A 23,329-nucleotide genomic window follows, 5' to 3' on the forward strand; every position below is an offset into this window, starting at 1 on the left:
CCTAGAAGGGTTCTGGTTGCTTTCCCCTTCCCTGAGGAGGATAGGAAAAAATGGGAAAATCCACCCATAGTGGACGCGTCTGTATCCAGACTCTCTAAAAAGGTAGTTTTACCTGTTCCAGGATCTACCGCCTTAAAGGAGCTGGCTGATCGCAAAATTGATACTCAGCTCGTCGAGGACTGTGGCTGCGTCAGTGGTCTGCCGATGCGGAATCCAGGAGAGGTGTGGAGGCCCTACCCTACACAGGTCAGGCTCTCTTTGGGGAAGCGTTAGATGCGTGGATCTCCACGGCTACAGCGGGTAAGTCACCCTTTCTTCCCTCAGCTGCTCCTGCTGTGAAGAAACCTTTCCCTTCAGCGGCATCACAGTCCTTTTGTGTTACTAAAACAAGAAAGGCCAAACTGTCCAACACCTTCTTTAGAGGAGGTCGGCCAAAATCCAAGAAACCTGCACAGCACCGAAGGTATTCACCAAGGTGATGGCGGAAATTATGGTTCTCCTCCGCAGACAGGGGGTGAACATAATTCCATATCTGGACGATCTGCTGCTAAAGGCATTGTCCAAGGAGAAGCTGTTACGGTCCATAGCTCTCATGACACAGCTTCTCAGGGAACATGGTTGGATCCTGAATCTTCCAAAATCACATTTGGAACCAACCAGGAGGTTGTCCTTTCTGGGAATGATCCTCGACACGGAAGTGCAGAGGGTGCTTCTTCCAGAGGAAAAAGCGTTGGTGATACAAACAATGGTCCGGGATGTCGTGAAGCCAGCCCGGGTGTCGGTTCATCAGTGCATTCGCCTTCTGGGGAAGATGGTGGCCTCTTACGATGCTCTGCAGTACGGGTGGTTTCTCGCTCGGTCCTTCCAACTGGATCTCCTGGACAAGTGGTCGGGATCCCATCTACACATGCACCAGAGGATACGTCTGTCACCAAAGGCCAGAATTTCACTCCTCTGGTGGCTGCAATTGCCTCACCTTCTGGAGGGCCACAGGTTCGGGATTCAGGACTGGATCCTTCTAACCATGGATGCAAGTCTCTGGGGCTGGGGCGCAGTCACTCAAGGGGAAACCTTCCAAGGAAGGTGGTCAAGTCTGTAAGCTGGCCTGCCGATAAAAATTCTGGAACTAAGAGCTGTATATAACGGTCTTCTCCAAGCAGCCAATCTTCTGAGAAATCAGGCCATTCAGGTACAGTCGGACAACGTAACGACAGTGGCTTACATAAACCGACAAGACGGAACGAAGAGCAGAGCTGCAATGTCAGAGGTAACAAGAATTGTCCTCTGGGCAGAAAAACACGCGTTGGCGCTGTCAGCAGTCTTCATTCCGGGAGTAGAACTGGGAAGCGGACTTCCTCAGCAGACACGATCTCCTCCCGGGGGAATGGGGTCTCCATCCGGAGGTGTTCAAGGAGGTAACATATCGTTGGGGCGTACCCCAGATCGACATGATGGCCTCTCGGCTCAACAAGAAGCTTTGGCGGTATTGTTCCAAGTCGAGGGACCCGCAAGCAGTGGTGGTGGACGCTCTAGTGACTCCATGGGTGTTCCAGTCAGTGTACGTGTTTCCTCCACTTCCACTCATTCCAAGAGTTCTCAAACTCATAAGGAGAACAAGAGTTCAGGTTTTGGAACAAGGAAGAAAAGATTGGTCTTAGGTGGCGCACTAATTCAAATGATTTTAAATTTAAAATATAACTTTTATTTCATATACTTAAAAAGCCTGTAACTGTGAAATATTAAAATGAATTAAAGGACAAGTGAAAGACAAACTGCAACTTGTGATTATTAAAAAACCACACACTACACCCACTATGCTGTGCAATGTCTCTATATAAAATACTTCAATTATTGTGTACAATGACCTCGATTATGAATATGCGTGCTTATCAGAAAAACAAAAGTTCCACCTAAGTGAACCACAATTCTGTCAATCAATTTAATATGATATGGGCTCCTTAAGTGTACTGTAACATGTATGTTATTAGACGTTAGATCTGATAGGGTAGACCGAATAAACTCAATATGTCCCAATTAGCTCCTTGCCTGTCAAAATTGTGACTACATCATCCGATGTTCCCACAATATTCGCTATACCACTATCCTTCTTGATACTAATTGATCTCTTTATATTAACACATAATGCTGTATCACCACTGATGAGCATCAATCAAATTTGTACTGACAATTATATAAAAGTACAATGTTGGTCAGCATTTCCAGACTCTGCTGTCAGTGCTGTCCCATATGGTGCATTGTACTGTATTGTAGAGTGCTGTTCTTGTAATTTCCTTCTACAAATAACTATTGGCAGCTTGCCCAATCGTATAGATAATCTGGGGACAGAACTAATGTACCTGGCTAGCGTTCTCAGTCTCTGCTGTCAACGCTGCCTCATGCAATGCAATTGTACAGGGCCCTGAGGAAACTAACTGTGAAACACGTGTTGGCGATTCACACCTCACCCACATGCTTTACTAAAATGTGCTTGTCAATGATATGTGCTTTATTCAGAATATGATTTGAGGAATATGAACTTTAGACAATAGGGGACCATGATTAGGCTTATATTATAGGTGCAAAGTGTGATTACAAACCATAGAATGAATATCTTAAGCTGAACACTGCATCCACGATTAAGGGCCATTAAGCTATCACGCAGCAGCAGAGAACTTTAACACACTGCATATTCATTTGCATATGTAGGACTGTGCAATACTGACAGCCTGATAATATGTAACAGCTTGAAATCCCAGTGTATCAGCTTGCAGCTGCAGATTAAAAGCTGTGAAACACATTCTATATAATTAAAGCTTGTTACAACACTCTGATACATTTAGGGATAAAAGTGTGTATATATAACACAGCCTGATAATATGTAACAGTCTGAAATCCCAGTGTATCAGCCTGCAACCGCAGACTAAAAGCTGTGAAATATATTGTGCATAATTAAAGCCTGTCACAACATCCTCTGATACACTTAGGGATAAAGTGTATACATAAACCTGCATGACAAATACTGCAGTAAACTGCTGGCCTGGATTCTGTGAACTATGATGATTGAAATCATATATATATACAGGAGGGGTATTTAGCACATAAAGCTTATTTAAGCTTATTTCACAATATTATTTTTTAGTGCATCTCTTGTGTATGGAATATCCTAATTATCTCCTGAACCTGATCTAAAACACGCTGATACTAAAACACCCTTTTCTCTCCCACATTACTAATTACTAGGACAACTCTCACTGTTAATAAGAAATCGAGCAGAATACTGACAATTTATTAATTTTTGATCTGTATTCCCAGATAAAGTTGCATTAACAGGTTACTTGCCAACAGTAATTAACAAGAGGGGATTTAACCAGAATTATTGTGCCCAGATGGATACATAGCGCTATACTAGGCAGCGTTGACAACCGAGATTGAGAACGCTAGCCACATGAGGAATTTTTATTACATTCACACTGTTTGAATAAGCAATTTGCCAACAGCAACTAACAAGAGGGCACTGAAAGTTACGTATTGTGTGCTATATCAGTACAATTGCATTGCATGAGGCAGCGTTGACAGCAGAGACTGAGAGCGCTAGCCAGGTACAATAGTTCTGTCCCCAGATTATCTATACGATTGGGCAAGCTGCCAATTGTTATTTGTAGAAGGAAATTACAAGAACAGCACTCTACAACACAGTACAATGCACCATATGGGACAGCACTGACAGCAGAGTCTGGAAATGCTGACCAACATTGTACTTTTATATAATTGTCAGTACAAATTTGATTGATGCTCATCAGTGGTGATACAGCATTATGTGTTAATATAAAGAGATCAATTAGTATCAAGAAGGATAGTGGTATAGCGAATATTGTGGGAACATCGGATGATGTAGTCACAATTTTGACAGGCAAGGAGCTAATTGGGACGTATTGAGTTTATTCGGTCTACCCCAGAGGTTCTCAAACTCGGTCCTCGGGGGCCCACACAGTGCATGTTTTGCAGGTAACCCAGCAGGTGCACAGGTGTATTAATTACTCACTGACACATTTTAAAAGGTCCACAGGTGGAGCTAATTATTTCACTTGCGATTCTGTGAGGAGACCTGCAAAACATGCACTGTGTGGGCCACCGAGGACCGAGTTTGAGAACCTCTGGTCTACCCTATCAGATCTAACATCTAATAACATACATGTTACAGTACACTTAAGGAGCCCATATCATATTAAATTGATTGACAGAATTGTGGTTCACTTAGGTGGAACTTTTGTTTCTCTGATAAGCACGCATATTCATAATTGAGGTCATTGTACACAATAATTGAAGTGTTTTATATAGAGACATTGCACAGCATAGTGGGTGTAGTGTGTGGTTTTTTAATAATCACAGGTTGCACTTTGTCTTTCACTTGTCCTTTAATTCATTTTAATATTTCACAGTTACAGGCTTTTTAAGTATATGAAATAAAAGTTATATTTTAAATTTAAAATCATTTGCATTAGTGCGCCACCTAAGACCAATCTTTTCTTCCTTGTTCCAAAACCTATCTATATATATTGGCAACAATATATGTGTGGCAGCACCCCCTGTTGATACACAAGACAAGGAATTGTTATGAATTGTAAGTTAGGGTTTCTTCATTGTTCAATTTAGAATACGGTACTAGTGCAGTAGTTTTCCCATCCCCCCCTTCTCCTTTGTAAAATTGGACAAGGGTTCAGGCAATCCTCATTGCTCCGGACTGGCCAAGAAGGGCTTGGTATGCGGATCTTCTGGATCTACTGCTAGAAGAGCCGAGGCCTCTTCCTCTTCGGGAGGACCTGCTGCAGCAGGGGCTGTTCGCCTATCAAGACTTACCACGGCTACGTTTGACGGCATGAAGGTTGAATGCCAGATACTAGCTCGGAAGGGCATTCCGAACAAGGTTATTCCTACCCTGATATAGGCTAGGAAAGGAATAACGTCAAAACATTACCATCGTATTTGGAAAAAATAAGAATTTACTCACCGGTAATTCTATTTCTCGTAGTCCGTAGTGGATGCTGGGACTCCGTAAGGACCATGGGGAATAGCGGCTCCACAGGAGACTGGGCACAACTAAAAGAAAGCTTTAGACTACTGGTGTGCACTGGCTCCTCCCACTATGACCCTCCTCCAGACTTCAGTTAGGATACTGTGCCCGGAAGAGCTGACACAATAAGGAAGGATTTTGAATCCCGGGTAAGACTCATACCAGCCACACCAATCACACCGTACAACTCGTGATACAATACCCAGTTAACAGTATGATAACAACTGAGCCTCTCAACAGATGGCTCAACAATAACCATTTAGTTAAACAATAACTATATACAAGTATTGCAGACAATCCGCACTTGGGATGGGCGCCCAGCATCCACTACGGACTACGAGAAATAGAATTACTGGTGAGTAAATTCTTATTTTCTCTGACGTCCTAAGTGGATGCTGGGACTCCGTAAGGACCATGGGGATTATACCAAAGCTCCCAAACGGGCGGGAGAGTGCGGATGACTCTGCAGCACCGAATGGGCAAACTCTAGGTCCTCCTCAGCCATGGTGTCAAACTTATAGAATTTAGCAAACGTGTTTGACCCCGACCAAGTAGCTGCTCGGCAAAGTTGAAGAGCCGAGACCCCTCGGCAGTCGCCCAAGAAGAGCCCACCTTCCTCGTGGAATGGGCTTTCACTGATTTAGGATGCGGCAGTCCAGCCGCAGAATGTGCAAGCTGAATCGTACTACAGATCCAGCGAGCAATAGTCTGCTTTGAAGCAGGTGTACCCAACTTGTTGGGTGCATACAGGATAAATAGCGAGTCAGTCTTTCTGACTCCAGCTGTCCTGGAAACATAAATTTTCAGGGCCCTGACTACATCCAACGACTTGGAAGCCTCCAAGTCTTTAGTAGCCGCAGGCACCACGATAGGTTGGTTCAGATGAAAGGCTGATGCCACCTTAGGGAGAAATTGGGGACGAGTCCTCAATTCTGCCCTATCCATATGGAAAATCAGATAAGGGCTTTTACATGACAAAGCCGCCAATTCTGATACACGCCTGGCCGAAGCCAAGGCCAACAACATGACCACTTTCCACGTGAGGTATTTCAATTCCACGGTTTTAAGTGGCTCAAACCAATGCGACTTTAGGAAATCCAACACCACGTTGAGATCCCAAGGTGCCACTGGAGGCACAAAAGGGGGCTGAATATGCAGCACTCCCTTAACAAAAGTTTGAACTTCAGGTAGTGAAGCCAGTTCTCTCTGGAAGAAAATCGATAGAGCCGAAATCTGGACCTTAATGGAACCCAATTTTAGGCCCATAGTCACCCCTGACTGTAGGAAGTGCAGGAAACGGCCCAGCTGAAATTCTTCCGTTGGGGCCTTCCTGGCCTCACACCACGCAACATATTTTCGCCATATACGGTGATAATGGTTTGCGGTTACTTCTTTCCTAGCTTTAATCAGCGTAGGAATGACTTCCTCCGGAATGCCCTTTTCCTTCAGGATCCGGTGTTCAACCGCCATGCCGTCAAACGCAGCCGCGGTAAGTCTTGGAACAGACAGGGCCCCTGCTGCAGCAGGTCCTGTCTGAGCGGCAGAGGCCATGGGTCCTCTGAGATCATTTCCTGAAGCTCCGGGTACCAAGCTCTTCTTGGCCAATCCGGAACAATGAGTATAGTTCTTACTCCTCTTCTCCTTATTATCCTCAGTACCTTTGGTATGAGAGGAAGAGGAGGGAATACATAAACCGACCGGTACACCCACGGTGTCACTAGAGCGTCCACAGCTATCGCCTGCGGGTCTCTTGACCTGGCGCAATAGTTTTCTAGCTTTTTGTTTAGGCGGGACGCCATCATGTCCACCTGTGGCCTTTCCCAATGGTTTACAATCAGTTGGAAGACTTCTGGATGAAGTCCCCACTCTCCCGGGTGGAGGTCGTGCCTGCTGAGGAAGTCTGCTTCCCAGTTGTCCACTCCCGGAATGAACACTGCTGCCAGTGCTAACACGTGATTTTCCGCCCATCGGAGAATCCTTGTGGCTTCTGCCATCGCCGTCCTGCTTCTCGTGCCGCCCTGTCGGTTTACATGGGCGACCGCCGTGATGTTGTCTGACTGGATCAGTACCGGCTGGTTTTGAAGCAGGGGTTTTGCCTGACTTAGGGCATTGTAAATGGCCCTCAGTTCCAGAATATTTATGTGCAGGGAAGTCTCCTGACTTGACCATAGTCCTTGGAAGTTTCTTCCCTGTGTGACTGCCCCCCAGCCTCGAAGGCTGGCATCCGTGGTCACCAGGACCCAGTCCTGTATACCGAATCTGCGGCCCTCTTGAAGATGAGCACTCTGCAGCCACCACAGCAGAGACACCCTGGTCCTTGGAGACAGGGTTATCAGCCGATGCATCTGAAGATGCGATCCGGACCACTTGTCCAACAGGTCCCACTGAAAGGTTCTTGCATGGAACCTGCCAAATGGAATTGCTTCGTAGGAAGCTACCATCTTTCCCAGGATCCGCGTGCAGTGATGCACCGACACCTGTTTTGGTTTTAGGAGGCCTCTGACTAGAGATGACAGCTCCTTGGCCTTCTCCTCCGGGAGAAACACTTTTTTCTGTTCTGTGTCCAGAACCATCCCCAGGAACAGTAGACGTGTCGTAGGGACCAGCTGTGACTTTGGAATATTTAGAATCCAGCCGTGCTGTTGTAGCACCTCCCGAGATAGTGCTACCCCGACCAACAACTGCTCCCTGGACCTCGCCTTTATCAGGAGATCGTCCAAGTACGGGATAATTAAAACTCCCTTCTATCATCATTTCGGCCATTACCTTGGTTAAGACCCTCGGAGCCGTGGATAGACCGAACGGCAACATCTGGAATTGGTAATGACAATCCTGTACCACAAATCTGAGGTACTCCTGGTGAGGATGGTAAAGGTGAGGATGGTAAATGGGGACATGCAGGTAAGCATCCTTGATGTCCAGTGATACCATGTAATCCCCCTCGTCCAGGCTTGCAATAACCGCCCTGAGCGATTCCATCTTGAACTTGAATTTTTTTATATACGTGTTCAAGGATTTCAAATTTAAAATGGGTCTCACCGAACCGTCCGGTTTCGATACCACAAACATTGTGGAATAGTAACCCCGTCCTTGTCGAAGTAGGGGCACCTTTACTATCACCTGTTGTGAATACAGCTTGTGAATTGCCTGTAACACTGCCTCCCTGCCTGAGGGAATTGTTGGTAAGGCAGATTTGAGGAAACGGCGGGGGGGAGACGTCTCGAATTCCAGCTTGTACCCCTGAGATACTACTTGAAAGATCCAGGGATCCACCCGTGAGCGAGCCCACTGATCGCTGAAATTTTTGAGAAGGGCCCCCACCGTACCTGGCTCCGCCTGTGGAGCCCCAGCGTCATGCTGTGGACTTAGAGGAAGCGGGGGAGGACTTTTGCTCCTGGGAACTGGCTGTATGCTGCAGCTTTTTCCCTCTACCTCTGCCTCTGGGCAGAAAGGACGCGCCCTTAACCCGCTTGCCCTTATTGGGCCGAAAGGACTGTACCTGATAATACGGTGCTTTCTTTGGCTGTGAGGGAACATGGGGTAAAAATGTAGACTTCCCAGCTGTTGCTGTGGAAACGAGGCCCGAACAACTCCTCACCCTTATAAGGCAAAACTTCCATGTGCCTTTTAGAATCTGCATCTCCTGTCCACTGCCGAGTCCATAACCCTCTCCTGGCAGAAATGGACATTGCACTTATTTTAGATGCCAGCCGGCAAATATCCCTCTGTGCATCCCTCATGTATAAGAGTGCGTCTTTAATATGCTCTACGGTTAGCAATATAGTGTCCCTGTCTAGGGTATCAATATTTTCTGACAGGGAATCTGACCACGCAGCTGCAGCACTGCACATCCATGCTGAAGCAATAGCTGGTCTCAGTATAACACCTGTGTGTGTATATATAGACTTCAGGATAGCCTCCTGCTTTCTATCAGCAGATTCCTTCAGGGCGGCCGTATCCGGAGACGGTAGTGCCACCTTCTTTGACAAGCGTGTGAGCGCTTTATCCACCCTAGGGGATGTTTCCCAATGTGACCTATCCTCTGGCGGGAAAGGGTACGCCATAGTAACCTCTTAGAAATTACCAGTTTCTTATCAGGGGAAACCCACGCTTCTTCACACACTTCATTTAATTCCTCAGATGGAGGAAAAACAACTGGTAGTTTTTTCTCTCCAAACATAATACCCTTTTTTGTGGTACCCGGGGTAACATCAGAAATATGCAACACATTTTCATTGCCTCAATCATATAACGTGTGGCCCTATTGGAAGATACATTAGTCTCATCGTCGTCGACACTGGAGTCAGTATCCGTGTCGACATCTGTGTCTGCCATCTGAGGTAGCGGGCGTTTTAGAGCCCCTGATGGCTTTTGAGATGCCTGGGCAGGCACAGGCTGAGAAGCCGGCTGTCCCACATTTGGTATGTCGTCAAACCTTTTATGCAAGGAGTCGACACTGTCGCGTAATTCCTTCCACAGAACCATCCACTCAGGTGTCGACCCCGCAGGGGGTGACATCACATTTATCGGCATCTGTTCCGCCTCCACATAAGCCTCCTCATCAAACATGTCGACACAGCCGTACCGACACACCGCATACACACAGGGAATGCTCTGACAGAGGACAGGACCCCACAAAGCCCTTTGGGGAGACAGAGAGAGAGTATGCCAGCACACACCAGAGCGCTATATAACACAGGGATCCCACTATAAATGAGTGTTTTTCCCTTATAGCTGCTTATATTATATATACTGCGCCTAAATGTAGTGCCCCCCCTCTCTTTTTTACCCTTATGTAGCTTGACACTGCAGGGGAGAGCCAGGGAGCGTCCTTCCAGCGGAGCTGTGAGGGAAAAATGGCGCCAGTGTGCTGAGGGAGATGGCCCCGCCCCTTTTCCGGCGGACTTCTCCCGCTTTTTCTGGAATTCTGGCAGGGGTATTTTTACACCTATATAGCCTTCCTGACTATATATGGTGTAGATTTGCCAGCCAAGGTGTCTTATATTGCCCTCAGGGCGCCCCCCCCCCCCCCCGCCTCCCCAGCGCCCTGCACCCATCAGTGACCGGAGTGTGAGGTGTGCATGAGGAGCAATGGCGCACAGCTGCAGTGCTGTGCGCTACCTTGTTGAAGACAGAAGTCTTCTGCCGCCGATTTTCAGGAACACTTCTTGCTTCTGGCTCTGTAAGGGGGCCGGCGGCGCGGCTCTGGGACCGAACATCGAGGTCGGGTCCTGTGGTCGATCCCTCTGGAGCTAATGGTGTCCAGTAGCCTAAGAAGCCCAAGCTACCACTAGTTAGGTAGGTTCGCTTCTTCTCCCCTTAGTCCCTCGCTGCAGTGAGTCTGTTGCCAGCAGATCTCACTGTAAAATAAAAAACCTAAAATATACTTTCTTTCTAGGAGCTCAGGAGAGCCCCTAGTGTGCATCCAGCTCAGCCGGGCACAAGATTCTGACTGAAGTCTGGAGGAGGGTCATAGTGGGAGGAGCCAGTGCACACCAGTAGTCTAAAGCTTTCTTTTAGTTGTGCCCAGTCTCCTGCGGAGCCGCTATTCCCCATGGTCCTTATGGAGTCCCAGCATCCACTTAGGACGTCAGAGAAAATATGTATCTTGGTGTGAGTCCAAGAAGTTTCCTGCTGTGGAGTTTCAACTGGGACGTTTTCTCCTCTTCCTGCAAACAGGTGTGGATATGGGCCTGAGATTAGGATCCATAAAAGTCCACATTTCGGCCCTATCCATTTTCTTCCAGAAACAGTTGGCTGCCCTCCCTGAGGTTCAGACTTTTTTGAAGGGAGTTCTGCACATCCAACCTCCCTTTGTACCGCCGACGGCGCCTTGGGATCTTAACGTGGTGTTGCAGGTTCTCCAGTCGGACTGGTTTGAACCTCTACAGGAGGTTGAGGTCAAGTTTCTCACGTGGAAGGCTGTCACTTTGTTGATCTTAGCTTCTGCTAGACGTGTGTCGGAGTTGGGGGCTTTGTCATGTAAAAGCCCATACTTGATCTTCCATGAAGATAGAGCTGAGCTTCGGACACGTCAGCAGTTCCTTCCAAAGGTTGTGTCGGCATTTCATATCAACCAACCTATTGTGGTGCCAGTTGCGACTGACTCCTCAATTTCATCAAAGTCCTTGGATGTTGTAAGGGTTCTAAAGATCTATGTGAGAGGACTGCTCGTCACAGGAAATCGGACTCTCTGTTTGTCCTGTATGAGCCCAAGAAAATTGGGTGTCCTGCTTCTAAGCAGACAATATCTCACTGGATCAGGTTCACTATCCAGCATGCGTATTCTACGGCTGGCTTGCCGTGTCCTACGTCTGTTAAGGCCCACTCTACTCGTAAGGTGGGTTCTTCCTGGGCGGCTGCCCGGGGTGTCTCGGCATTACAACTCTGCCGAGCAGCTGCTTGGTCAGGGTCGAACACGTTCGCAAAGTTCTACAAGTTCGATACTTTGGCCTCTGAGGACCTAAAGTTTGGTCAGTTGGTTCTGCAGGAGCCTCCGCGCTTTCCCTCCCGTTCTGGGAGCTTTGGTACATCCCCATGGTACTAATGTGGACCCCAGCATCCTCTAGGACGTAAGAGAAAATAGGATTTTAATTACCTACTGGTTAATCATTTTCTCGTAGTCCGTAGAGGATGCTGGGCGCCTGCCGAGCACTTCGTGGTCCTGCAGTGGTTATTTAGTTCAGTACTGCTTAGTTCTAGGTTAAGTACTGTTTTGTTACTTGGTAAGTAATCTTGTTCAGCCGTTGCTGATGTTTCAAGCTAGTTAGCTTGGTTTGCCTTGTGTGTGAGCTGGTATGAATCTCGCCACTATCTGTGTAAAATCCTTCTCTCGAAGTTGTCCGTCTCCTTGGGCACCGTTTCTAGACTGAGTCTGGTAGGAGGGGCATAGAGGGAGGAGCCAGCCCACACTCTCAAACTCTTAAAGTGCCAGTGGCTCCTAGAGTGGACCCATCAATACCCCATGGTACTAATGTGGACCCCAGCATCCTCTACGGACTACGAGAAAAGGATTTACCGGTAGGTAATTAAAATCCTATTTTTTACACTTTGCAGGGAAGGGCTCCTGTTAGAGCAAGCCTTTTCTAATACATTGCCCTGATAAATAATTTCTTATTGCCGCTATATACATACAATTCCATCGATAAAATGATGAATATAGACCTATAGTAAATACAGTATATAGTAAAAAAACACAAGATGTGTAAGTACAGTATTAATAGCATACAGAAGAGAGCATTTGGGGTGTATTTTCTTTTCTATAAACTAAAGGGGCATTAGTAACATGCTTGAATAAACAGTTAAGTCTTCAGTCTGTTTTTGAAGGTTTCCAGATTGGAGGCCTCTCACACTGTGCGAGGAAGCGACTTCCTGGGAATCGGTGCTGCAAGGCTAAAGCTCTAGCCCTCACCAATGTCATTACAGCCAAATGAAATGGTCTCTTATCTATTCTCTCATTCCTTGACCACACAGCAGCATTTAACACCATTGACCACCCAATGCTCCTGCATATTCTTCATTCCTTTGGGCTCAGTTACTCAGGGGTCTATGTATTAAGCCTTGGTGAGAGATAAAGTACTAGACAATCAGCTCTAACTGCCATGTTACAGGCTGGGTTTGAAAAATGAGAGTTAGAAGCTGATTGGTTGGTAATTTATCTCCGTCCACTTTATCTCTCTTCAAGGCTTAGTGCAGAGATTCCTCAGCTCTCTGCTGATTCATCTCCTATTTGTCAACTGCTCCTTTTCTGCGGCTACAACCACTTCTACCTCTTCTCAACTTCCCCTTCTTGTCAGGATCTCTTTTCTTGGACTTCTTCTCTTCTACTATACCTCTTCCTTAGTGAACTCATTAATTCCTTTTGCCTTCATTATCAAATCTATTCCCAATACCCAACTTTATCTCTCTCCATTTGATCTCTCCCCTCCAGTCCTCTCCCTTGTCAGTGCTTGGCAATTGTATGTCTCCTAAAAAGACGGATTTCTCCTACAAATCATTTTTTATCAACCCTGGCCTGTTTTATTGCAGAATATAGTCACTATTTTCTCATTTAGCCTGGGCCACACTAATTATTTATTATTTAGTACCAGTCTGCCGGTGATAAAGTACCAACCAACCAGTTCCTATTTGTCATTTTTCAAACACAGCCTGTAACATTACAGTTAGGAGCTGATTGGCTGGTACTTTATCACCGTGCTATTTATCACTCTCCAAGGCTTGATAAATGGGGGCCTTATTTTGCAATTATATTAAACTGGGCTGAATTAAAAACTGATCCGTAAAGGCAGACGCAGTGGAATGTCGATTGAGAGGTCCAGAAGATCCTCATACCGTACCCTCTGCGGCTAATCTAGAACCACCAGGATCACCATGCCTCCCTCAAAATTTAACTTGCGGAGGACACAGTGGATCACCAATATTGGATGAAAGACATATATGTGTGGGAACATCCACGGCAACGCCAGGGCACCTGCCAGGAGAGCTCCAGGGTCCCTGTATGGGAATAATATCTCAGCAACTGGGGGTTGCGTCGAGATGCCATCATAGCAATGTCTGGTAGGCCCCAACCGGGGACCAGTAGATGAAAGATGTCTGAATGTAGAGTGAATGCTCTGGCAACCTATGATGTCTGTTCCCCAAATCTGGACTACGGGGATGAAGACTGCTGACAGAGCCTTAAAATGACACTCTGCCAAGTAGAAAACGTGGCTGACCTCTTGCACGGCGCCACAATGGCAAGTGCCGCCCTAGTTGATTATATAGGCTAAGCTGCCATGTTTTCCAACTGCAACTTGACCGAACAACACTGGAGGAAAGGTTGTGCTTTGGTAAAGCACTCTCCAGGACATTGATGGATAGTCAGCTGACCCACCTAATCCGGAACAACTGATTACAAGACCCCCTCCCACCCCCAAAGACTTGCATCGGTGGTGAGAAAGGGCCTGACTCAGTTTGTAAGCAAAGCAAAAAAGCACATAACTGGGCAAATTCATGTTGTACTGCAGGTTGGGCATATGTAACATGTGCAGAGAGATTTAGAGGGGACTCCCAAATGGCCCAATCCGCATTAGGTAGTGGATAAAGTGGTTGCTTAAAGGGGGCTCTGAGTTTGAGGGTCTACTCGGACTGCTTTCTAAAAAGTGCAGATTTAACTGCCTTTAGCAGTGCTTCTACATTCATTGTGATAGGGTTTCCCCTACACTGAGGCGGTCTCAATATCTGAGGGAACTGAAACACTAGCTTCTTTTTCCAAGGCCGAATGCCCAATCGGACAAGGTGTAGCTGTGTCGCCTGAGAGGCTGCATCTAAATGCACAATCTCTGTTGAGCATCTGCCTGAAAGTAGCAGACAGCTGCACCAACACTAACAAAGAGAAAAATTGCATCCACAGTTGCACTATGGCAGACAGGTTTAAGTAGGAAGTACTCTGGTAATCTGGGCCACACCTGCAGATATACTAACAGGGAGAGCTGACCCTGGATCTGCAAGCTGGTTAGCTAATTGTATCTTATCTGTGATAATGGGGAATGCTAGTTCCTGACTAGTAGTAGCGATGGAACCTCACTCAGCGTAGATGTGAAATACCGGGCACAGAGGCTTGTGATAGGAATTCCTCTGCCATCATGGTCTGGAACCTGAGGGTAAAGTACGTCAGTACAGGTTCAACAGCTACATAACACAGGAGCACCCACCTCCCAGGGTGCTTAATTCTTGAAAAAGATAAAAAGCAAGCCAAGATGCACCCACACACCAAAGTTACAAAACAGTGGTGTGTACTTTTCAGGGTTGTGCAATGAATAGTAAAGTGCCACAAACAGAGAAATAAGTGGGGCTATAAAGAGAGAAACCTAGGTTACACTGTCTACTAAGTTGGCGCTAGGTGACTGAACCATAGCACGGACCTTTATATACCATGGGAAATAATACCTGGGAGCTGTTCACTATAGTGTGACCATTAAAAGCAGCAATTAGTCAGATATGAAATATATATATATTAACCTTTATTAGGATATTAACCTACTGTATATTAGGACATGCCTATATCAACAGCAAGGTATACACAGGTAAACTATTAACATTACATGCACACTGAACATTCAATGCACAAAACAAATGGGCAAATAGTGCTCAACAAACCAGGCCCACAGGGCAGGGAGCAGCTCGATGTACAGTGCATCCGGAAAGTATTCACAGCGCTTCACTTTTTCCACATTTTGTTATGTTACAGCCTTATTTTAAAATTGAATAAATTAATTTTTGCCTAAAAATTCTAGACACAATACCCCATAATGACAACTTGAAAAACATTTTTTTTTAGATTTTTGCAAATTTATTAAAAATAAAAAACTAAGAAACACATGTACATAAGTATTCACAGCCTTTGCCATGAAGCTCAAGATTAAGCTCAGGTGCATCCTGTTTCCACTGATTATCCTTGAGATGTTCCTACAGCTTAATTAGAGTCCACCTGTGGTAAATTCAGTTGATTGGACATGATTTGGAAAGACACACACCTTTCTATATAAGGTCCCACACTTAACAGTGCATGTCTGAGCACAAACCAAGCATGAAGTCAAAGGAATTGTCTGTAGGCCTTCGAGACATGATTGTCTTGAGGCACAAATCTGGGGAAGGGTATAGAAAAATATCTGCTGCTTTGAAGGTCGCAATGAGCACAGTGGCCTTCATCATCCGTAAATGGAGGAAGTTCAAGACCACCAGGACTCTTCCTAGAGCTGTCCGGCCGTCTAAACTGAGCGATCGGGGGAGAAGGGCCCTAGTCAGGGAGGTGACCAAGAACCCGATAGTCACTCTTTCAGAGCTACAGCATTCCTCTGTGGAGAGAGGAGAACCTTTCAGAATGACAACGATCTCTGCAGTAACCCACCAATCAGGCCTGTATGGTAGCGTGGCCAGACGGAAGCCTCTCCTTAGTAAAAAGCACATGGCAGCCCACCTGGAGTTTGACAAAATGCACCTGAAGGACTCTCAGACAAAATTCTCTGGTCTGATGAGACAAAGATTGAACTCTTTGACATGAATGCAAGGTGTCATGTTTGGAGGAAACCAGGCACCCCTCATCACCAGGCCAATACCATCCCTGCAGTGAAGCATGGTGGTGGCAGCATCATGCTGTGGGGATGTTTTTTAGCGGCAGGAACTGGGAGACTAGTCAGGATAGAGGTAAAGATGAATGTAGCAATGTACAGAGACATCCTGGATGAAAACCTTTCCAGAGCGCTCTTGACCTCAGACTGGGACGACGGTTCATCTTTCAGCAAGACAAAGACTCTAAGCACACAGCCAGGATATCAAAGGACTGGCTTCAGGACAACTTTGTGAATGTTCTTGAGTGGCCCAGCCAGAACCCAGACTTGAATCCGATTGAACATCTCTGGAGAGATCTGAAAATGGCTGTGCACCGACTCTTCCCATCCAACCTGATGGAGCTTGAGAGGTGCTGCAAGAGGAATGGGCGGAACTGCCCAAAGATAGGTGTGTGAAGCTTGTGGCCTCATATTCAGAAAGATTTGAGGCTGAAATTGCTGCCAAAGGTGCATCAACAAAGTATTGAGTAAAGGCTGTGAATACTTATGTACATGTGATTTCTTAGTTTTTTATTTTTAAGAAATTTGCAAAAATCTAAAAAAACAACAACCTTTTTTCACGTTGTCACTGTGTAGAATTTTGAGGGGAAAAATTAATTTATTCCAGTTTGGAATAAGGCTGTAACACAGCAAAATGTGGATAAAGTGAAGCGCTGTGAATACTTTCCATATGCACTGTATAACCTGATTAGCTAGAGTAAAGTATACAGGGAAACAGACCCAAGCTGCTCTACGGAGAAGTACTGAGACAGGCGTACCTGTAAATGACTGCCCAGCTCGTCTCTGCGGTGGGGAGAGAGAGACGCGGTATCACCCTGTGGCAGGCTGTCTGCAGAGAGGGAGCACGCCAAGGGTGAAGGAGTGGTTAACAGGCTGAGCCTGACTCCCCTGCCTGGCCTGGCCCCTGGGGGAAATGGACGTCAACGCGAAATAGTGGTTACCTGTTGCCTGCTTTCCTGTTGGTCTAGTGGGTGGTGCGGAAAGGACCAGAGCCTCCACTACCAGCACTGCCAGTGGTCTGCCACACGGCAGTAAAAAATGTGATATGCAGTTCCCTGCAAGCAAGGAGCCACTATTACCTGTCCACCTTGTGCATCCGGGTGTGGCTCCAGGAGATGTCCCTGTGTGTGGAGGAGTTGCGGCCAAAGTCACTGATCTAGTCGCTAGTGCTGCGGCCACTAGTGCTGAGGTCATCGGAGCGACAGTGAGGGTGTAGTATGGCTTTCACTTCCCACTCAAATAAAGTAAAAGAAAAAGAAAAAACTGAAATGACGGACCATTTCTCTTCAAAATGGTGCCCTTCCTTGCCAGCACCAAACTGCAAAAAAGGTTGGGCTGGGGTATAGGGGAGAGAGAGCCCTGGGCTGCTGAGTAATTAAAATGAACTGTAAAGGGGGTACACACGGAGAGATCCATGTTTAAAATCTAAGCAATCTGACTAGATTGCTTAGATTTTAAGCACAGATCTGCCGTGTGTATGCCCCCCAGCGATAGCGATGAGCGGCCCCACGCATTGCTATCGCCGGTGCTATCACTGGTGCATGCAGGCTCAATCTAGTGGGTCGCTCACTTCACCGCTGTGTGAAGTGAGCGCCCCCCCCCCCCCCCCCCCCCCCCGTCCGTCTCCCCCCTCGCTCAGCACATCGCGTTGTGCTGAGCGGGGAGAGAGATGTGTGCTGAGCGGTCTGTGTTAAGATCGCTCAGCACACATCTCTCCCGTCAGTACCCTCCTTTAGGTGCCCTGACTCTCCTCTTAAGGCTATACCGATTGTCCTCACTGTACCCCCTAGTGCAGAAAAAAAATAATGTTTCCTTTATCAGAGCTGTCTAAACAGCTGTCTCACAAGTTATCTCTCTGACAACTCCACCCTTGATCCACTACAATCTGGCTTTCACCCACTCTACTCCACTGCGACTGCCCTGGTGAAAGTCACCAATGACCTGCTTTCAGCCAAATCCAGGGGCCACTTCTCTCTGCTTATCCTTCTGGACCTCTCTGCTGCCTTTGACACCGTTGATCATCCTCTCCTCCTCCGCACACTCCAAAACATTGGCCTCTCTAGCACTGTCCTTGACTGGTTTAACTCTTACCTCACTAACTGCTCCTTTTCTGTGTCTGCCTCCGGCACAACCTCACACCCTTCCATCCTTTCTGTTGGTGTACCTCAGGGTTCTGTCCTCGGCCCCCTTCTGTCTCCCTGTACACCTCTTCTCTGGGTGCGCTCATTAACTCCTTCTGCCTTCAATACCACCTCTATGTTGATGACACACAACTCTACCTCTCCTCTCCTGATCTGTCCCCTTCTGTCCTCTCTCAGGTTTCCAGCTGCCTCTCCGCCATCTCCTCCTGGATGGCTGAGCGTTCTCTGGAGCTCAACATGGACAAAATTTAACTCATTATCTTTCCCCCAGCCAGAGTAACACCCCCTACCGATATCTCTATCACTGTTGACAACACCATCATCTCCCCCGTTCCCCAACTATGCTTGGGCGTCACTCTTGACTCCTCCCTCCCCTTTGCACCCCACATCCAAGCTTTGGCGCAATCCTGTCGGTTCCAGCTACGCAATCATGCTCGCAACAGGCCATTTCTCTCCCAGAGTGCAACTAAATTTATCCTCCACTCACTGGTCATCTCACAGCTCGACTACTGCAACATTCTCCTAACTGGCCTCACTTGCTCCCCTTCAATCTGTCCTCAACTCCGCAGCTAGGCTTATCTTCCTCTCCCGCAGCTCCACATCTACCACTGCCCTTCGACAAAATCTGCACAGGCTCCCATTCCCCTACAAAATCCTCTTCAAACTCCTCACTCTCACATACAAGGCCATCTCTAATTCCACTGCTCCCTACATCTCCAACCTCCTCTCACTTCATACTCCCTCCCACCCCTTACGGTCCCCTCTCCTCTACCCTGGTCACTTCTTCCCATGCTCGAGTTCAAGATTTTGCCCGTGCTGCACCACTTCAGTGGAATGCGCTCCCCCACTCCATTAGACTCTCCCCGACCTTGCAATGCTTCAAACAGGCACTGAAAACCCACCTATTCATCAAAGCGAACCCTTCTGATGCATAACCTAGTCCTGAGGCTGCTCCTCCATCCCCCTGCCTCATGCCTTGACCATCTTTGCTTTGCTTACATCCTGACATCAGGCTACCTCCCTGTCATCTGTCTGTCGCCCCTTTCTACTAGATTGTAAGCTCCTCAGAGCAGGGCCCTCTTTCCTCTTGCTGTCAAAACCCTCTTCTCCACACATTTCACTCAAAGCCCTCTCCTACTCAGTGACCATCTTTACCCGCTTTTTCTCCTGCTGGTAAAGGCTCATCTCTATCTATGGCCATCAGCAGGGGCATTTTAAGAGAGGAGGAGGCCCGTGTTCAGCCTCCTCCGTCGGGCCCCCTCCTCTCTGCCCAGAGCGCCGTAGAGTCTGAGCACTAGAGGGCTCAGACTCTACTGCGCATGCGCAGATCTCCGGGAAAATGGCGCGGCGGCCATTTTCCCTGAGATCTCTCTACTGCGCATGCGCAGAACGCCGTGAAAATGGCCGCTGGGCCATTTTCACTGGGTTCTAGCGGCGCTACGGATGCCGGCGCTGGACTTCGGAGTGGTAAGTATTTTACAAATGGGTGCAGTGTGTGCGGTGGGGGCCCCCTCTGGACTTAGGGGCCCATGTGCACCGCACACACTGCACCCATTATAGAAACGCCAGTGGCCATCAGCTCCTAGTAGTACGCTGATCACTCACTTGCTACTTACTTCTAAGCTGTATTATGTTTTGAGAATTGTGGTGCTCTTTGTTACCTGTACTCTATTTTTGTTATTTATTTACTATAATGTTAAGTTTTGTCTCCCTGTGCTGTCCTTTGTACGGCGCTGCAAAACGCTTGTGGCGCCTTATAAATAAAATGTAATAATAATAAAATAATACAGTGGTGTTTGAACGTTTGTGAAGCCTTCTATATTTCTGCTGAGATTTGCCTAAACCTACCTCAGATTTTCACACAAGTCCTAAAAGAAGATAAAAAGAGCCAAATCAAACACATGAGACAAAAAAAAAAAAGACGTGCTAATTTTTTCATTAAGCACAATCTGTGGGTGGCAAAAGTATGTGAACTTTTTGGCTTTCAGTATCTGGTATGACCCCCTTGTGTAGCAATAACTGAGGGATTTTACACCAACATACCCCTTACTTCCATACAAAACAGATTCAACTCTGTTATGTTGGTGAGTTTCCTCCCATGAACTGCTCAATTTCGGTACTTCCACAACATTTCGATTGGATTAAGGCCAAGACTTTGACTTGGCCATTCCAAAACTTTACATTTATTCTTCTTTAACTATTCTTTGGTTGAATGACTTGTGTGCTTTGGGTCGTTGTCTTGCTGCATGACCCACGATCTCTTGAGATACAGTTCATGGACAGATGTCCTAACATTTTCCTTTAGAATATTCTGGTGTAATTCTGAATTCATTGTCCCATCAATGATGGCAAGTCATCCTGGGCCAGATGCAGCAAAACAGGCCAAAGCCATAAAACCACCACCACCGTGTTTAACAGATGGTATGAGGTTTTTATGCTGGAATGCAGTGTTCCCCTTTCTCCAAATATAACGCTTCTCATTTAAACCAAAAAGCTCAATTGGACTCATCTGTCCACAAAACATGGTTCTAGAGCCTTCTGGCTTGTCCAGGTGAAACTGCAGACGGGAAGCAATGTTCTTTTTGGAGAGCAGCGGCTTTCTCCTTGCAATCCTGCTATGCACACCATTGTTGTTCAGGGTCCTCCTGATGGTGGGCTCATGAATATTAACATTAGCTAATGTGAGAATGGCCTTCATTTGCTTAGAGGTTACCCTGGGTTCCTTTGTGATCTTGAGAACTATTAGACGCCTTGCTTTTGGCGTAATCTTTGTTGGTCAATCACTCCTGGGGAGGGTAATAATGGTCTGGAATTTCCTCCATTTGTACACAATCTGTCTGACTGTTGATTGGTGGAGTCCAAACTCTTTAGAGATGGTTTTGTAACCTTTTCCAGCCTGATGAGCATCAACAACTCTTCTTATAAGTTCCTCAGAAATATCCTACGTTCGTGGCATGATACACTTCCACAAACATGTTGTGAACATTCACAGATCCCTGTTCTTTTAAAAAGACAGGTTGTCCACTTTTGTTTATCGAAAAGCCGCTACACAGGACCCTCTGAGGTTAGAGGAGAGAAAATGTCATACCCATCGAAGAAAAGGGTACTTCACAGTAAGGGCAGTAAAAATTTGGAATTCTCTGCCAGAGAAGGTAGTCATGGTGGACTCAGTCAATATGTTTAAAAATGGATTAGATAAATTCCTAGCTGAAAGATATATCCCAGGAAACAGCATTTACAGGAAGAAAATTTTAGAAAAGGCATGACTTATAGTTGTAATTTAGACTTAAAAATATAACGTCATCTGGCCTGTATAGTTAAAATATAGTTATATACAGATTAGTGTAAGAATTATAATACAGGTTGAACTTGGACATTTTGTCTTTTTTCATTCTCATTAACTATGTTACTATGTTACACCTGATTATCAACCATAGATTAAAAATACCTGACTCATTTCACCTTTAAAATATCTGCTAAGCCTAAAGGTTCACATACTTTTGCCACTGACAGTTATCTGATATTGGATCATTTTCCTCATTAAAAAAAATGTGAAAGTTTAATTTTTTTGTCTCATTTGTTTGATTTGGTTCTCTTTATCTATTGTAGGACGTGTGTGAAAAACTGAGGTAGTATTAGGCCAAATTTCAGCAGAAATATAGAAAATTCTGAAGGCTTCACAATTTTTTAAGCACCACTGTAGCTATAACTAATAGGCAGAATGCCACTGTATTTAGTAGTCCTACTATCCAAGCCCCATACATTTTCTTCAAAAGCAGGACAGTTGGGAGGTATGCCCATATGTTATTTGTGTGTGCAGCCACACTACACAGGCCTGCTTAGCTGAAATGCTTTAAATCAGAGCTTCCCAAACACCACCAACCTTACAATGCAGGTTTTAACTAAGGCTATCCATGCTTGAACACAGGTGACTTAATTAGTAGCTCAGTTAATTTGATTCAACCACAAGGTGCAGTAACTTCCTGTGTAATAATGTGTTCTGCACAGTGAGCGCTTCCTATTGATTTACCCTCCCCCTGTAGCTGGTGACTTTCTACATCCAGCTCCACATTTTCACTTGGCTCCCATCCAAATTATAATCTTTTCCACATGTGTCTTGTTTTTCTTTGCATACTCCCCATAGATATTGAGTTTCTCTGCGACAGTCTTCCCCCTCTGTCCAACTACTCCCCCTTATCCTTCTTCCACCCACAGGCTCTCTTTTTTTCCTTACGCTTCCCTCTTTCTTATACATCACCCTCCTCTGCCACACACAGTCTGTCCACACAGGGCACGGTGCTTCGTAGAGACAGCGGAACAAACTACTGGGTAGTGATTATGGAGAAGAAAGTAAGTACAAGATTGTGGTTACAATGAGGATGCTTTCTGGGTTGTATCTACAGTACAATATAAGCCATGGGAGATGCATATTTCTGGCAACACTAATGTACAGTTTTATGATTCTTTGATTTACTCCTTATGCATTTATATTTTGTTTTTCTTCTTTCTGGCTTCCTGCTAAATGGCCTATATCAGTTATCCTTTTATGTTGTTTAATGCGCGGAGAATACAGAGCCGGTAGTGTACCACATGTGGTACATGATTAGCAAATGGGTGTACAGTTATACACATTGGCTCGCGGCAGCATAACATGTTAACATGGTTTCTAGCCAGTGGTGGTAAAACCAAGAATTTGCCAGTTTTATATCTACAGAAGAGCCATAGAACTTTGTGATGACCTTATGAAAAATACAGCATAAATATTACTTCTAGTTTTACAAAATAGGAATCTGAGCAGTTTTCCAGTGAGACCTATCAGATACATTTCCTGCCCACAGCTCCTGCTTTTAAAGAACAGATTTTGACCCTGGCCAGTTCATATTCTCAATACAATCCTCAATGTACAGTAACGTGCGTTATGTTTGTGACACATTAAGAATGTAGCAATCTAAATTCATGGATTACGCACAAACCGCACAATCTGCATAAATGCATCCTTCCTAGCCGTT

The 23,329-nt window shown here is 46.0% G+C and overlaps 1 protein-coding gene across 1 annotated transcript in view; it reads left to right on the plus strand.

The window, feature by feature from the left end:
* Positions 1-22,439: 22,439 nt before the first annotated feature.
* The window catches only part of LOC134892613 (twisted gastrulation protein homolog 1-A-like), a 34,585-nt gene continuing 33,695 nt past the window's right edge, over positions 22,440-23,329 (plus strand). The window contains exon 1 of the mRNA XM_063913623.1: positions 22,440-22,670. Within this exon, the coding sequence (XP_063769693.1) occupies positions 22,659-22,670 (12 nt within the window). The 5' untranslated portion in view covers positions 22,440-22,658. The remainder of the gene's footprint in view (positions 22,671-23,329) is intronic.

Source organism: Pseudophryne corroboree, chromosome 1, assembly GCF_028390025.1.
Source record: "Pseudophryne corroboree isolate aPseCor3 chromosome 1, aPseCor3.hap2, whole genome shotgun sequence".
NCBI lineage: Eukaryota > Metazoa > Chordata > Amphibia > Anura > Myobatrachidae > Pseudophryne > Pseudophryne corroboree.